This window comes from Ochlerotatus camptorhynchus, unplaced genomic scaffold (genome assembly GCF_037179485.1).
Source record: "Ochlerotatus camptorhynchus isolate MF236.1 unplaced genomic scaffold, CSIRO-AGI_Acam_v1.1 ptg000107l, whole genome shotgun sequence".
Taxonomy (NCBI): domain Eukaryota; kingdom Metazoa; phylum Arthropoda; class Insecta; order Diptera; family Culicidae; genus Ochlerotatus; species Ochlerotatus camptorhynchus.
This window is the reverse complement of record NW_027040597.1, coordinates 851075-868044: the sequence shown is the minus strand read 5'-3', so window position 1 is coordinate 868044 and position 16970 is coordinate 851075. Positions and strand designations below refer to the sequence as shown.

Here is a 16970-nt window from a genome sequence, read left to right as displayed (position 1 = left end):
TCGGAATTGTGTCCTGCTCTGATGTGCTTCCTCTTGCCCATCTCGTCACGGAACCTCAGCGCTTTAGTAACCTTTATGTATAAGTTTGTCACTGCACCTGTAAATAATAGTTACATGTACGCTCAGATTAGTGTATCGCAATTTTTCCTTTTCATCGTGGAATCAACCGGTGGAAACTAACGATTTTAAATTGACTCACTAGTTGATTAGCCTATTGGTCCCAAGCAAATCTACTAACGTACCCCATTCCAGTATAAATTCTAGTACTACACTATGTTTGTTTTGATCCACTATGAAAGTTTGACAGATAAAATGAGGGGTTCGTGGATTTTCTTATATTTCGAGAGTGCATCGATTAGCTTGAGACCTTCTGGTCTTAGAGTTACCTCTATGGTGGAATCGCTGATTCCTATTATGATGTGAAAATAGAATCTTATTCGCATTCAGAGCCGGTTTTTGGAAGGGAGTTATTTTCGCTTTCCTGAGGCACCAGGTGCCACGTGGAACAGATAACCTCAATCGGAGTATCTTTTTTTCTTTTTCTTTTTACTCCTTTTTGCGACTGGGTGATTCCTGTTATTTACTATAAAAAACTACTTAAGTCCTTACTTTCTGTTGTAAATGAAGAAACTCCTGGCGATCCAATGTGAAACTCTATTATTAACTCCGAGGAATCACCCAGGGCCGGAGCTCTGCGGAACACGTCTTACCTCGGGGACGCTGATGATGTTTTTTTTTTTCGATGAACTGTATCCATGGGTGTTTGGACCGACCTCCACTTAGTGCATTGAGATAACTAGCAGAATCGGTTAGGATCAGGATTTTTTCTTGGCCTTGGATAATCGATACAGCTGTTTTTAGGGCAAATGCTTCGGCTGAGAATACGCTGCATATGTCAGGCAAGCCGAAACTAACGTTTGTGTTGTGCACAACTCTTCCAGCACCGGTGCGGTTGTTTTCTTTGGAGCCATCAGTATACATCTGCTCGTGGTCGTGATAACGAGTAGTTATGAATTCCATAAACTTCGGTAGTACGATGCTCCTGTTTGCGCCTGCTCTGATGTTGTTCCTAAGGTTGTTGTCGATTTTTGGGACTGGTGCATACTAAGGAGCCTAAATTTATAAAGAGGCGACATGTCAAAATTGGAATAATCGATTGTCTGTCAAAGTCATAGGAAAAGACATTCCAATCGAGCAGAAGACCTGTCAAATGGATAAGATGTTGCCTGTTTATAAATTCAGGCTCTTTAGTGCATACCACTCTCTATCGGCAGCTCTTAGAATTCTGCATACATCTGGGAAACACCATGCGGTTGTTTCAAGAAGAAGGTTTTTTGCTCTTTTTGTCAAAGGATACTCGGTTGCTTTATGGATTTTTGACGTAGGACTACGTCTTTGATTTCTATATGGGGGTACACTTTGTGAAAACCGAAAATGCAACATGTAACAAATTAAGAAAGATTTTGAACGTTAATAACTCAGCTGCCCCAGGTCCAATTTTAATAATTTTATCACCAATCGGTCAGAAATATGGCTACGCATCAATAACAATGCTTCCGAATGTTGATTTTCAACAAGAAACTATTGAAAAACTGGTAAATGTCCAGCATTGTCCAAAAGCGTCGAATTAACTAACAAATCCACCAACTACCTACATGCATATGCTGCTTCCCCAGCACAGTCGTCAGAGAGTAGTAAGTAGACGAAACAAGTCGAAGTGGCATTTGCCTCCGATCTTCGGGCGCGTGCGAATAGGGAGGATGGAATTGCGTAATATTTTGCACACTCATCGCCATACTCAGAAACAAACGCTCCCAACGACCACACCACTGTGTGGTGGTGTTCGGTCGTCGAAATTAATAGCATCAGTAGCAGCAGTAGCAGTGCTTTCGGCGTGTGGCGTTGAAAAATGTTCTCCAGTCACAACGAAAGGCTGCCTGCTAGCAGCGAGCTGCAGAGCCCACATAAGCAACCATCAAAGGAGGAAGAAGCTGCACCGCTATGCTATGGATCGGAATCAGTAGCTCTTCGTGAGTCGCTGTGGGTCGGGCATCTATGCCAAGCGTGTCACCCTCGCTCCAAACGACATACAGCTTGACAGCCTCATCCGTGTTGAACACCCAGCTCAGGATTATTCAACCATCACTACAAAACGTTCCTTTTCAGGGCCACCAAAAATTTGTTAAAGAGTATTATTTGGACATTGTTCCAGCAGCAGCTAGCTATCAAGGCTCAACCTGTCTATAGAAGGTGTGGAATTGTAGGCCTGAATATATTGGTGCAATTGGTTTTTCCTCGGCTTTCATTCCGCACGATTCGTTTCTTTCGTTTAATAAAGCACCCTTACGCACCCTAAAGCACCCTAAGCAGCGCTTACATATGAAATTTAATGTGGATTATAGAATTTTTTGTAGGTTACCAAAATTTATGAATGGTTTGCCACTAAATGTTGAGATAATTTATTGATTATTGAATTATCACACTGTATACCATGAAAAAGCAGCCTGTTTGTGAGTGTTTGCCTGTTTTGTTTTCAAGTAAGGAGTTATCGTAAAAAACAAATCGCCAGCGGGTATTTCCCGGTGACTTTACAAATAAATACAATCAAACAAAATCATCATGCAGAACTAGCTAAGATTTGTTTTACTTCATATTTCTCAAAATTGCTTTCGAGTGTTAAGACATCGTCTCCCGCAAAGTTTACATTTTTCCCTCTACCAACACATACATCAGGGCTCAAAAAACCAAAATGCACAGTATTACGAAAAGTGGTTAGGTTTCGACCAATAGCAGATAGATTTTAATTCTAAACAAGCCAAACGATTGGAAATTTATCTACAGATCTGCTAAAATGAACACTTAGTTAATTTTCAATAGGTCACTATTGAAAAATACCAAATGTCCAACTGTTGCACTGGCGATCAAAATTAACACCGAATGTCTGAAAACAGTGCATTCCCTAACACAGACTTAAAAATCGAATTCGATGCGTTCCCACTGAACGGTGCTCATTCAATCATCGTAAGTGGTGGTGTCCAGTCCAGCAGCAGCAGCAGCAGCAGCAGCAGCAGGAGTGCTTTCAACAACAACAACGAAAGGCTGCCTGCAAGCAGCGAGCTGCAGAGCTCATATGAGCAACCATAAAGAAGGAGGAAGAAGTTCCACCGCTAGGCTAGGATCGGAATCAGTAGGTTGTCGTGCTCAGCTCAGCATTACTCAACCATCACTACAAAACGGTCCTTTTCAGGACCACCATAAATTTATTAAGAGTATTATTTGGACATTTTTCAAGGTCATCAGTTCCCGCAAGCCGATCAAGCCATCAAGGCTCAACCTGGTCTTTATAGAAGGTGTGGAATTGTAGGCCCGAATGTATTGGTGGGATTAATTATAGCCTAACCATTTTCCAGAACACGCTGGTAGGAAGTGTTAAAAATTCATATAGAATTTGAGAGAAGTGGGAATAATTCGCTTTGGGTGTATATTCACCCCAGAAAGCCAATAAAATCAAATTTGTGAGAAAATTAGCTCTCACAAGTTCAATCTCTCGAAGTCCCTCCTTTTTAACATATTCTGCACAAATGAACGCCCCGCCCCATTCATATAATTCGGAAGGAAATCCTGTGACGGGTGAATTGAATACACTTTAATACCACAAGGCACAAAACTTAATAATTCATATAGGGGAAATGACGGCTTCGGCATGACAGACTATTCTCGGCAATATACACTATTTTCACTGGATTTTCTTACGAAAACACTTCGCTGAATGCATGCAAACGATTTTTTATGCTTTCAGCTTCAATTTGACTATATTTTTACCACTGAGAAAAAGCAATCTAGCATCTAGGTTTTCTTGAAATGAAACACACGCTCTACAAATTGTAGCTGATTTCAAGTTGCCGATAATAGAACAGCAGATTCACATGCTGTTCAAATGGAACGGTTGCCGAAGAAAAACTGGTTGCCGACAATACTCGCTCTCACTAGAGAAGATTGGAGCTTTGTAAAAGCGTTTCAAAACAGTTTTTGACAATTCTTTCGACTGAAATTGTTAGAGCAGCTGGCAGCAAAAGATTGTAAACAAACCAATACTGCATATGTGTGCGTTCCTTAGAGAAAAAGGCTATAGAAAGAAGGTCGCTGCTTAGGTTGCCGAGAATATGTAAATTCTCCTATAACAAAAAATTCAAAATACACCTTTAAAGTCGGGTAGATGAATCGAAAATACTCAAGTTGACAGTTCCTTGGATTCTCTTCATCAACTTTCTCTTTGAAATAAACACTACAAATTTGATACGCTTACAAATAAAAAACGGAAAGAGTTAAGATAATTGATGGTTGATCAATTAGAAGAACTAAATGTTCACATTTGTTTCGTCCACTAGCGGTCCTACGTCAAGCTTCCGTTCGTGCCCCTAGGCACAGACCCTTCTACTTTTTACCGTTAGTCAGACAGTTAGCTGATATAAAGCTGGGTTTAGACAGGGCAATTCAATTGATCAAGTCAGTTGAATTCAACTGACTTGAACGCGAATTGAACGTGCAAACCATGCCATTCAAGTGACTTGATCAACTCACTTGAATTGGAAAAAGTTAAACCAGGCTCAACTTTTCAAACCAATTGAATTCATCTGAGTTGATCATTTGACTTGCCTAGTCTAAACTCAGCTTAAACGTTGGATAATTTAAAGACGGAAGGGGAGACAACCAGCCTCAGCCATTATAGAAATGATGGGGCTAGTTGGAAATACACCAGATGCCTGACGTACTACGTCATTGTAAGTGGGCCCTAGGATTCGTTCCATTGCTTCGATGTTGGCGCTCGTGATTCCCAGGCCATAAAAAGTTTCGATAAGACCAGTTCTGATCCTATTCTAAGCAGAGTTGATCGATTACTCCTTTTGAGGCGATGTTCGAGTATTCGTAGAATGTTGATTCTCCTGCGACAGCTTTGTTTAGTGGCTGCAAAGTTCCTTAAAAAAATTAACTTAGAGTCGATTAGGACTCCAAGAGTTGTAACTAGTGGGATTGGAGTTCTGTTGATTTTTATAGCCCGACTGCATTTTCGGTGGCGAAGGTGGCAGACGTGAAGTTGTTTGGATTTGCTTGGAGCGATGGCAGCTACAACAGCTTTTCTAAGTACGAATAGTTCCATGATTGGTTCCTCTTGCTATGAGAATGACATCGTCTGCGTAAAGGAGGATTCCAACTCCAGTTGGTATGACATTGAAAATTGGCTGCATAGCTACGAGGAACAGAGTTACAGAAAGGATTGAGCCTTGTGGCACTCCGTTTTCAGCTTTTCTGATACTTGAGAGTGGTTCGTTGGCAGTTACTTGAAAGTATCTTTCAGTAAGGAAACTGGACAGAATATTCATCATTCGTCCAGTTATTCTCCATCCTGCTAATGTACATAATATTTTGGGTCTGTATGTTGAATCGTAGGCCTTCAATATATCGAGGGATACGATTTTCACGTGATCGTTTTCTTCAAGGCTGATAAGGGACTCAAGCTTGGCGAGGTGCGAGTCAACGCCCTTGCCGGCACGAAAGGCATGTTGGCGTGGGTCCAATTTGCCTGTTGCCTCCAGTTCGGTAATGAGACGGCGGTTAACTATTCTTTCGAATAGTTTACCAAGGCAACTGAGCAGCGTTATTGGCCTGTATCCTTCGGGTTTACTGCGATCTGCATCTGGTTTTGGAATGGGGATTACAATCCCTTTTTTCCACTGCGCCGGGAAGCCACCACTATCCCATACTTGATTAAACACCTCCAAGAGGGAGATCTTTGCGGAGTATGGTAGATGTTGCAATAGAACATAGCTTATGTTATCGGCACCTGTGGAGGATCCTCCACGCCGATTAAGTGCCCACATCAGTTCATCAATGGTGAAATCTGAGTTGTAACGTTTATGCATACTAGGGCGTTGGTTGTTGAAAGCTGTATCTTTGTTCCTTTTGTGTTCTTTTGCGGAATTTTTCAGGGTAATGTACATCTGATGATTTCATTTGATATTCGTCGGCCAATGCATTCGCAACTTTTTGTGCATCGTTAGTAAGACCGGTTGAGAGGTTGAGAGTTATTGAATTACAATGTCTTTTTCCCTGAAGAATGTTGATGCTACTCCATTCTTGGCTGGCTGGAGTAGTCGGGTTAACACTTTCGACAAAGTTCTCCCAACTTGTTTGTTTGACATCACGTATGGTTTTCCGACAGAATATTGATTATGATTTACGTTCTTTGTTGGCTGCAAAGATGTTTATGTTTTGATTTTCATGCGGCAAATGTCATTTTTGTTTCGTTTGCGGAAATCGGGCAGTGTTACCAGAACCTTGTAACATAAAATATGTTATCAATATTCCCATTATTTTTTTTATTAAAGGGTGATACGGTCAAAATTTGGTCAATATCAACTTGACGTATTTCTTTCAATTTTGCATTTAAAAAACCTGAACACCCCTCATTTTGAAGGTGTGTGTGTGTAGAATGTTGCTCCTATTTTGATTTTGTAATTCACTCTTCAGTTGTCAAAATGCCGTCCAAGCAAGAAGAGCAGCGTATCAAAATTTTGTTCGCGCATCGCGAAAATCCGAGCTACTCGCACGCAATGTTGGCAAAATCGCTAAAAGTTGCCAAATCAACCGTTACAAATGTAATTAAAGTGTTTGGGGAACGTTTGTCGACAGCCAGGAAGTCTGGATCGGGGGGAAATCGAAAACCGGAAGCCGCTGAGACGACAAAGAGAGTTGCCGGTAGTTTCAAGCGAAACCCTAACCTCTCTCTCCGAGATGCCGCAAATAAGCTGGGTGTATCGTCTACAACCGTGCATCGAGCCAAAAAACGAGCCGGACTATCGACTTACAAGAAGGTAGTGACTCCAAATCGCGATGATAAACAAAATACGACGGCCAAAGCGCGATCCCGGAGGCTGTACACGACGATGCTGACGAAGTTTGACTGCGTGGTAATGGACGACGAAACCTACGTCAAAGCCGACTACAAGCAGCTTCCGGGACAGGAGTTTTATACGACAAAAGGAAGGGGAAAGGTAGCTGATGTTTTCAAGCACATGAAACTGTCAAAGTTCGCAAAGAAATATCTGGTTTGGCAAGCCATCTGTACCTGTGGCTTGAAAAGCAGCATTTTCATAGCTTCCGGGACTGTCAACCAAGAAATTTACGTGAAAGAGTGTTTGAATAAACGTCTGCTGCCTTTCCTGAAGAAACACGGTTGTTCCGTACTGTTTTGGCCGGATTTGGCATCTTGCCATTACGGTAAAAAGGCCATGGAGTGGTACGCAGCCAACAACGTGCAGGTGGTTCCCAAGGACAAGAACCCTCCCAACACGCCAGAGCTCCGCCCAATTGAGAAATACTGGGCTATTGTCAAGCGGAACCTAAAGAAGACCAAAAAAACTGCTAAGGGCGAGCAGCAGTTCAAGGCAAACTGGCTTTCTGCGGCGAAGAAGGTGGACAAGGTGGCTGTACAAAATCTGATGGCAGGGGTCAAGCGTAAGGTCCGGCAATTCGAATTTGGAAAAGCGGAAGCCTAACTGAATATTTTTCCTGAATTTTATACTAATTGAACTTGAAAAAGAAATTTAATTTGATTTTTTAAATAAACGATTTCACCGATTTACACGCGTTTTCCCTTGACCAAATTTTGACCGTATCACCCTTTATGTTGTACTAATCACGGAATTTAAATTTTTTTCAAATAATTAGTCAGTTTTTATAAATTTTTTATATATGTGCTATTTGTTTTTTTAATTGAACTCGTACATATATAAATAATTAAAAAATATCAGCACACCATATTATTTAATACAATAAAATCGACAGCAACACTGCTTGCAAGATCTTTTGGCAGGGTAGTGGGCCAACGTGCAATAATACCAATTCAAACATTTCCATTTCACATCCTATTATGCTGGCATTTTCGTCACACACACCCGGTCATCCACTTTCATCAACAAAATGCCAGCCATGTCGATAAAGTCTACAACATGGATTCTGAAGCAATCACATAATTTCGGATCAAGAATAACCTTTCAGTTTGTTTCAATTGTTTATTGAATGATAAGTGTATCTTCCTATACACATGTCTACATTGTATTGAAAATATACAACGGCCAACTACTTACCAGCTACAATCTAAATGAAAAACCTTAAAAGTTATTTTTAAAAGATAAACATAATACTAACATTTGAAACCTAAACTTGACTAACCTGAACTACCGTAACTGTAGTTCAAAAGAAAATTCCTACTAACATAAATTACTACTGACTATTGAGCTAACAAAATTGTACATCTTAGATTATATAAAAAAAAATGCAAAAGCCTTACAAACTATTTCATTTTTGGACGATCATCATTTCAGCTGATTTTTTTTCTTCTCCTTCGCGCCTCACTAGAATACTAAATAACAAATTTCGAACGAACAAAGATCGGAAAGTTGTATACAACAAACAAAAAAGAAATACATAGTACGACTAAATCGGACGGTTGTTGCGGCACGTAAGGAAACAGTTATAAAAAGGGGAAAGCATATAGTACATTGGAAAACAAAATAATAATCAATCAAAAAGTAAAGCAAGCAGTTCACAGTGTACAAGTTACAAAAGTGCTTTCGATTCGGTTGTCGTTTACAAATATAGAGTCTTTGGTTCGATAGCTGTTTATGAATAACTGAGTGAGAACTCTATTCATGACTAATGCGCTGCCATTTCTCGTTTTTTGCTTGACTGCAATGTGTGTGTGTGTGCGGGAAGGTTCTTCCAACTTTTGTTGAGATTTGTTTACAGTGGGGCCTACAGTTTGAAGAACCTTCCTCTTGTTGTTTCAGTTTTCATTCTTCTCATTTTTTTTTCGGTAACAAAAGCGCCTCTCGTTTCCCCCAGGGGATTTCCTCCTCGCAAAACGAGTTGGTTCCCTGATCGTTTTTTTTCTATCATACAAAGAAGACTAGACATTATTGATTTAAGCACAAAAGGGATTCAGAAACTAGATTTTCGAATAAATAAAAAGCTATTTACAAGCGTGCGGAATTTGGTGTCTGAAGCTTCGCTTATTTTCGGAGTCGAGCCAAAATTGTCTTCCTAACCGAAGGTCGATTAGCTTTGGTTTGCCTAGATCGAAAAATTAACTAACTAAACCTAGGAAATGTGTGTGTGTGTGTGATTAAGCTTAACCAGTACGTCTACAACTCGGTTGACCAGTACGACTACTCTGTACAAAATTATCATAAGTTAGGTGAAACTTTCATCCCGAGAACATTAATGGATCTTAGAAGCATCGCTGATTTTTTGATTTATTGTGTTTGATTCAGATTGCTTTCGATTTCGCCTCGCCTCGCCGCCACAGTTAGAGAACATCCATAAATGACGTAAAATATTTTTGACAATTTGACACCTAATACATGACCGGTCACAACTTCTGAAACACCCCCTCCCCCTCAAATACTACGTAATTTGTGGATGGTTCCTTAAGCGACGAAAGAACAAAGCAAAACCCGAAAAAAGAACCGAAACGTCATCTGACGCGTGTTGCGAGCGGGACCTTAAGCAGCAGCAACACGGTGCGCAGTAGGCCAGTGTGAAGAAGAAGCGCCCAAATTGAGCAACATCTGTTGTTGTTGTCAGAGTTTGTATCTCATTTTTTTCTACGTTTTCAAAACAAAAAATCGTCATTAGGCTTGTGGGGACTGTGAGGGAGAATGTGTAACACAAAGGTAGGTATAAAATAAACTAAATCATCGTGAGCCGGGCCCAGTTCGGGTCGAATCATGAACAACTGCTGCTAACTTCCATTTTAATGTCCGCGTGGTGGTTGTGATTGCGATGATGAGCATGCTGGTGCTGGTTGTGGTGATTGTGGTGGAAGCCTGCAGCGGCTGCCGCAGCTACAGCCGCAGCGGCAACGGCCGCCATAGCCGCCGATTGGTTCGGGGGTGAGCTGCGGTGGAGGTGATCGGGACTCGCGGGACTACCAGCACCCACAGAGGAGATGTTACTCGGCTTGAAATCATCCGCCGGTGAAAGGGCGCTGCTGGGCGGTGCCCCTGCTCCGCCAACGGTGCCGATGATTTCACCGTGTTGTCCCTCGCGATGACGACGCAGATCCACTTTTCGCTGGAACGCCTTATCGCATAGCCCGCATGAAAATGGTTTGTAGCCGGAGTGCTTGCGCATGTGTGTGATGAGATTCGAACTTTGACTGAAGGCTTTGAGGCAGACGACACATTTGTGCGGTTTTTCACCTGGAATAAACGTGAGAGAAGAACGAGAGGAGAAGGTAAGTGGAAATGAAGTTTACCAGGGATCTGTCGATGGTACAAAAGAGGGTTGTCAATCTGTCAAAGTGTCAAACTGTCAATCTGTCAAGCAATGAAATTAATATGTTGCAAAGAATTACTTTACAGCAGCGATGCCATGTACCCTGATTGTTGTACACGAAAAAAGTCAGGACCCCTTACGAATAAACAAGGGGGTCCCGTGTGTGCGAAAAATCAGGATACATGGCTCCCCAGACTCCCCTAGGAAAAATCCCAAATCAGACTCGACAAAACGCAAAGTAGCGGCAGTTCGTGTGTGGTAAACCTCGGCACCAGCACCGACAGAAGCGCCAGTTCCAGCGGAGCGCGGCACTTCCAACTTTACAAACAATCAAACACAATGTTCCAATAACCGTCGACATTCAGTAGAACAATTCCGTCTTGGGAAAGCGCAGCCGAGGCAGTCCCGTTTCTTGTTTGCTTTTGTTACCGCGAACGTTTTACAACCGATATCCTTATTTGGCACAATCGGTTTCCTTTGTACCACCAGCGATCGGTCCTGCTGACACAGATATAAATTCCGAACTTTGTGCCGACAAACATTATGCTGCTGCGCATAGTCCCGGGACACCTGAGGAACCCTCCATGCAAACCGATTGCGAGGGTGACAGCGGAGAAGGCGGGGGCTTAAATTTATTAATCTGAGATAACCTCGCTTTGGATGGTCATTGAAAGTGAAACCTACCCGCACCTTCCTTGGGACGCAGTGCAAGATAGATAGATGGGAACAAAGAAAGGCCATTGGATTTGGGTCCGGATCGTTCGACAAACGGGAATGGACGTACAAATTTGAACAAATTTATTACCTCATTTCCTAATTGCGAAGGGGACGGAAAGGACACCCGTGTGGAAGCCCGAATAAAAATTCCAATCAAATTACGTTAGTTTGTCACTTGCATGTGGATGTAATTATCCAAACATAACCTCAAATAGTGGTAAACTTTTTCTCGGGAAACGAGGCTGATTTGATGTTTATTTTAGATTTGCGTGTCAAGTTCCTTTTTTTCCCTCGATTGCAATGGAAAGCTTCCCATCCAAATATTCCTCCGAACAGGAGATCTACGGAATAGTGCTAGGATTGTGCTGGAACTGCACGTCAAGCGACAATAACAATCACATTTTCCGAACAGAAAAGGGGTGATTTCATTAGATTTATGAATCGCCTGCCCGTTTCAATTAAGTGCTTAAATATTGATGGTGATAGCATTTTCGGTTTCGTTGACGGAAACGAGGGGTGAGTCAACGGTTGACACGACACTTAGTAGGACGGCACGGATCGGAAACAAATTTGGATGAAGATTTGAACAGTTCGCCGCAGTCGCCCGTTTGCCGTTTAACGAGGTAAAATATTCGTCTGGATTTGATCAGTCTAGCTGTGTAGTACAAAGGGACCGACTGTTTACGGCATCCGCAAACTTCGCTTCGGAGTTCCTTCCAATTGGTTCAATCACCCACTTGAGTCAACAAACAACCACCTTCTACTGTCGCCGGTGAGAACATTCGAGAACCGAACAACCACGTAGCTGGTGCAAAACCGCATTTTGCTCCCGGGAGATGCAAATATTGACGCAATCCGGGTGCCGGGATACGTGAGTTGAAAGTTTTCCAGCGAATTCTTGCGTTAATGATTTGTTTTTTTTTTTCATATGAGAGTACCGTCACTCAAGACTGTCGTCATCGTGCGACGCAACGCGTTGCATGACTACCGTTTTGCACCTTGATTCCACGTGAACTAATGCGAGGATGATTGTTTATATGATTATCAATCATCAGAAAATATTTTAATACGATTTTAATTTCCCTAAACGAGGGACCAGGGGGCCGTGATTGTGGATTGTTCCGCAGCAGACGGACTGAGTCCTGGAATTTTTATGGCTTTGTAATTTTCATCCACACCTTGGGCCTGGTGTAGAATTTCCTCGCGTGATATTTTGCACCCGTTGCCATGGTCATCCCGTGGCAGGGTTCGTCGCCTGATGTGACGTGACAGCTGGGATTAAAGTCCTTTGATTGATGTTATCTCCTTTGATTGCGGTGTGGTTGGGTGGCCAGGCCGGTGCGGTCACGCAAGCTTTATCAGCAGAATGGGTTCGATGATCACGGTGTTTTCATGTGAACTGCTGGACGTGGAAGTGCTTGAAGGGGAACTCGAAATCCTTATAAAAGTATTCGAAGTTTTGTGTAATCAAACAACATTCAAATCCCATGGGGAGTTTTTCATAAGATGCGAAATAAGTGGGTCATTTTATTCAATGAACGAACACATAATGGACTGTTGTTGGTGGAGAATGGTAGTTTTGATTCTCGAGAAATTTGCGGTTAAAGACATTGCTTACGTTTCGTTGTTCCGCCTATTTCAATTGTTGGTCTAGCATATGCTGCTCATTGCTGCTTTAGGATCTGCCGTCGACGTTGGAATTCGTCTCCGAATACCTAATGCTATCTTCTCCAATGAAGCCAGTTCTATTTGAAGAAAAACATACCCAATGCATTCCATACCCAGGGTTACCCAGGAAACACAAAACTCTGAAGTGATTGATAGCGGTCCGACAGGCATGATTAACTTTGATCATCTTCTTCTTCTTCTTCTTCGCATTTCAAGCTTATTGCATATCGAATATTTAGCTTATTGCGTGCTCTCAACTTAGTGTTCTAGATGCACTTCCACAGTTATTAATTGAGAGCTTTCGATGCCTGTACCATTTTTGCATTGGTATAATTGTGTGGCAAGTCCAATCATACACACTACTAAAAAGTCATGTAAATTTCGGTTCCCTGAGACCGACACATGTAAAGGGTGTCCACGATGAAATTGCCACACTATGAAATTGCTCTAACTTTTTAACCGTTGGGTAGAATTTAATGAAAATTTGGGTGGATTTAGTTCATAGTGCATTATTTACATCCTGCAAGTTTTAAAGTCCTGTGATCAAAACTCGCGGAAATGGAGTCGAAAGAACAGCTCGTGCGTGATAAAATCTTGCGCATTCATCACGAGAACAAGGATCTCTCGCATCGTTCCATCGCTAAAACTTTGGGAATCGCGAATTCCACGGTGTCGCGAGTGATTAAGCGGTTCGAGGAACGGTTGACCACCGATCGGAAGCCCAGAAGTGAAGGAAAAAGTATTCCGTACAACACCAAAAATCACAACCGCGTAGTTGGGGCCTTCAACCGAAATCCGAACGGAGGCGTTAGGGATGTGGCTAAGAAGCTGCACCTAAGCCGAAGTTTTGTCCAGAAGGCCAAAACTAAGGCTGGGCTTCGAACGTTCAAGGTACAAAAGGCCCCTAATCGCGACGAGAAGCAGAACAAGTCCGCCAAAACCCGTGCCAGGAAGTTGTACCTCAACATGCTGACGAAAGTTGAATGCTGCATCATGGACGACGAAACATATGTGAAGCCCGACTTCAAACAGATCCCCGGCAACCTGTTTTTCACGGCCAAGGATAAGTTCAGCGTTCCGGAGCATGTCCGCACTCAGAAGATGTCCAAATTTGCGAAGAAATTCCTGGTTTGGCAAGCCATCTGCACGTGCGGGAAGCGGAGTGCACCTTTCGTGACCCAGGACACGATGAACGGACAGGTGTACATAAAAGAGTGCCTTCAGAAGCGGCTGCTTCCTCTCCTGAAGGCCCACAACGTCCCAACAATCTTCTGGCCGGATTTGGCCTCATACCACTACTCCAAGGACGTGCTGAAGTGGTATGCGGACAATAAGGTCAATTTCGTGCCGAAAATGTTCAACCCTCCCAACACTCCGGAGCTCCGCCCCATCGAGAAGTACTGGGCAATTATGAAGCAGCACCTTCTTAAACGACCTAAGGTAGTGAAGACAGTCGAGGAACTGAAGAAAGTATGGGTTTACATGCAAAAAACGGTTGATTCACAGGTTGTGCAGAATCTTATGGCCGGGGTTAAGGCCAAGGTGCGGGCATTTGCGTATGGACTGTAAATAAAATACGAGTAAAATGGTAAAATGAAGTTTAATAGTTATTTCTCAATCCCTGAAAATTTGATGGCAATCGGATGAAAACTCGAATTTTGCGAATCAATTTTGTGTGTGGCAATTTCATCGTGGACACCCTTTAAGCGGGCCTTTTGACATAAGAATCAGTTGAAAGAAACGTGAAAATCAATTCAATCAAACGTTGTCCTCGTCGACTAGCTGATGTTTCGGTTTGAGAACACTTAATTTTACATGAAATGTTTGTTTACGTTCTATGATTTACGTCCAATATGGATTACGTCTCGTGTAAAAGTAGTTATTTCTAAGTGTGTACTTTTATGCCCAGGGAAGTCGAGAAATTTTCCAACCCAAAAAATTCCTAGACCGGACCGGGAATCGAACCCAGCCACCTCCAGCATGGTCTTATTTTGTAGCTGCGCCTTTACCGACTGAGCTAAGGGAGGCCCCTTTGATCATGCCGATGTGTTTTAGATTGCTGGGTGAAGTATGCGACAAGAAATTGGATATTGTAACGTCGTGTAAGAAAATTATTTCAAAGACGCTGTACTGTCAGCATAATCCGATGGATCGCGAATGTGATATCAGACTTGTTTTTAGTGTATTTCGTGGACTTGAGGGTGAGTATTTTGGAGTGATAGGCAAATCGCTAGGTCTCGTTGAAGAGTAAAAACAGACATTTGACACCGTCACAGAGGTTGCACAGACTGAACTCTTAACACTAGACAAGGACAACACACAACACCCCTCTCGAGGTCCAAGGCAGGCAACCCTATGTTCCTATCAGAGACGTTTTGGCAACCTGCGATCTTTCCTAAATGCAGTCGATTTATGTTTTTCTGCAAATGTCTAGAATAAGAGTTTAATTCCTTTGTCTTTTGTGTCTCTTTATTAGTTTTTTATTTGTCTTGTCCCCCCGTTTCAATAAGTCTCATCGTCGCCTACTGGTCACCATAGTCGGTCGAACTCTAGACGAATATATAACCGCACTACCGTTCATACTGGCGACAACGCTCTCTCCTGATCCTATCCTTCGACAATGTACCCCTCCAACCTCGGGTAAGCCACCAGTATTCGGCCCAACGCCTACTAGACATAGAATTAAGTGAATTTTGTTACAAACAAAGCACAATTAAATATCGGCTCCATAAAGCTAAGGCGATTGAGCCTTTCAAATAAACGAACTAAATAAAAAAAACACTCAACACCCAGTAGACCAGTAGGGAAATTTTCGGGTTGCGGAAAGTCCCACGGGCTGGAGTGGGCGAATCGAACTTTCACTTCATGGCACTCACAATATGCCTGAACGATGGGTGACGCCGCTTACCGCTCGACCACTAAACCCACCCTTAACCGAACAGGCTTGCATAATCAGGTGGCACCTCTCTTGCGTACTCTTCAACGAGTCCCATAAATTCTCTCTCCCATAAACAAGTCCTCACCCTTAATGAGGTATTTACATCTGTGTGGATTTACTAGCGCTAGTGTACTAGCCAACTAGCACGAATTTCAGTTGCTCCTGAAGTCTCATGCTGGTAGAAGCTGTGTAGCCGACACTGGCCGATCTCGTGTAAGCATGCGGCTTAAGCGCCACTCCGGTAAAGGAGACCGCATGCTAAGTTGAGTTTGCGTGGATGAGACTGCCTCAGGGCGAGTCCAAGTATAAATATTCCTAAAAAGAAGAGATCGAGCCAGCTTGACTACCACCGAAATTGATCTGGTAGACACCCCTATAACGAAGCAGCATAATCTATCACATCAACGAAATATTTCTCTAAAGCTCCCGGTAAGAGAGTACACAAACCTAAAACGACTCTCACGTCACGTTCACCTCATCGGCAGTTCCACTTGCTTTCCACCAGAGGCGCAGCTACAGCACAAGAGATACGCAACATAAAAGTCAAATTCCGACCACGCGGAAGACAACAAAAGAATAACTCACACGGCGAATGAGAACGACTCAAATTTGAGTTTAGTTCACTCATAATCGCCAAAAGTGCAGGAACTCAGCGATGAGTTAATTTGCCTCATGTTTTCCCAAGTTTTTCCAGGATTTTCCAGGGAAAAATTCCCGAATTTAAGATAAGTAAAGATTGGATTCACTCAGTCTATTGGTACTACTCCGAGACTGAATAAAATTTTCGTCAATTTCCTCATTTTCCGGCAGATTTTTTAGGTTTTCCACTGGAAACCATGGGACAAATTTTACTCATCGCTGAGTTCCTGCACTTTTGGCGATTATGAGTGAACTAAACTCAAATTTGAGTCGTTCTCATTCGCCGTGCATTTACCACAATGCATAGATTTTCTTTCACAAGCACGTCGATGAGCACATCACCTGGTCTAGATTCGATTCTTCGCACACACACAAAATCTAGCCTATGACGCACACTACGTTTAGCTTTATAACTAACTACAGTCAGGAATCCTTATTGCCGGGGTAACGGGGGCGTGATTAAGGAACCGCGAATAAGGATACCCACAGCTTATGGGATTTTCACTAATGGGGGCTGTAGTGGATTATCTCATTTGTTTCAATACATAAAGCTATACTATCTTCGACCAAGTTGCTGTACTGGGTTAGACCAACAAGCCTGTGTCATTGGATTCAGGTTAAATTGGGAACTACGCCGCTAGAGGCGCTTCACTTTTATGTTATTTATGAC

The 16970-nt window shown here is 42.5% G+C and overlaps 1 protein-coding gene across 1 annotated transcript in view; it reads right to left on the bottom strand.

The window, feature by feature from the left end:
• Positions 1-9496: 9496 nt before the first annotated feature.
• The window catches only part of sens (senseless), a 46184-nt gene continuing 38710 nt past the window's right edge, over positions 9497-16970 (bottom strand). The window contains exon 6 of the mRNA XM_065219627.1: positions 9497-10262. Coding sequence (XP_065075699.1) covers positions 9787-10262 — 476 coding nt within the window. The 3' untranslated portion in view covers positions 9497-9786. The remainder of the gene's footprint in view (positions 10263-16970) is intronic.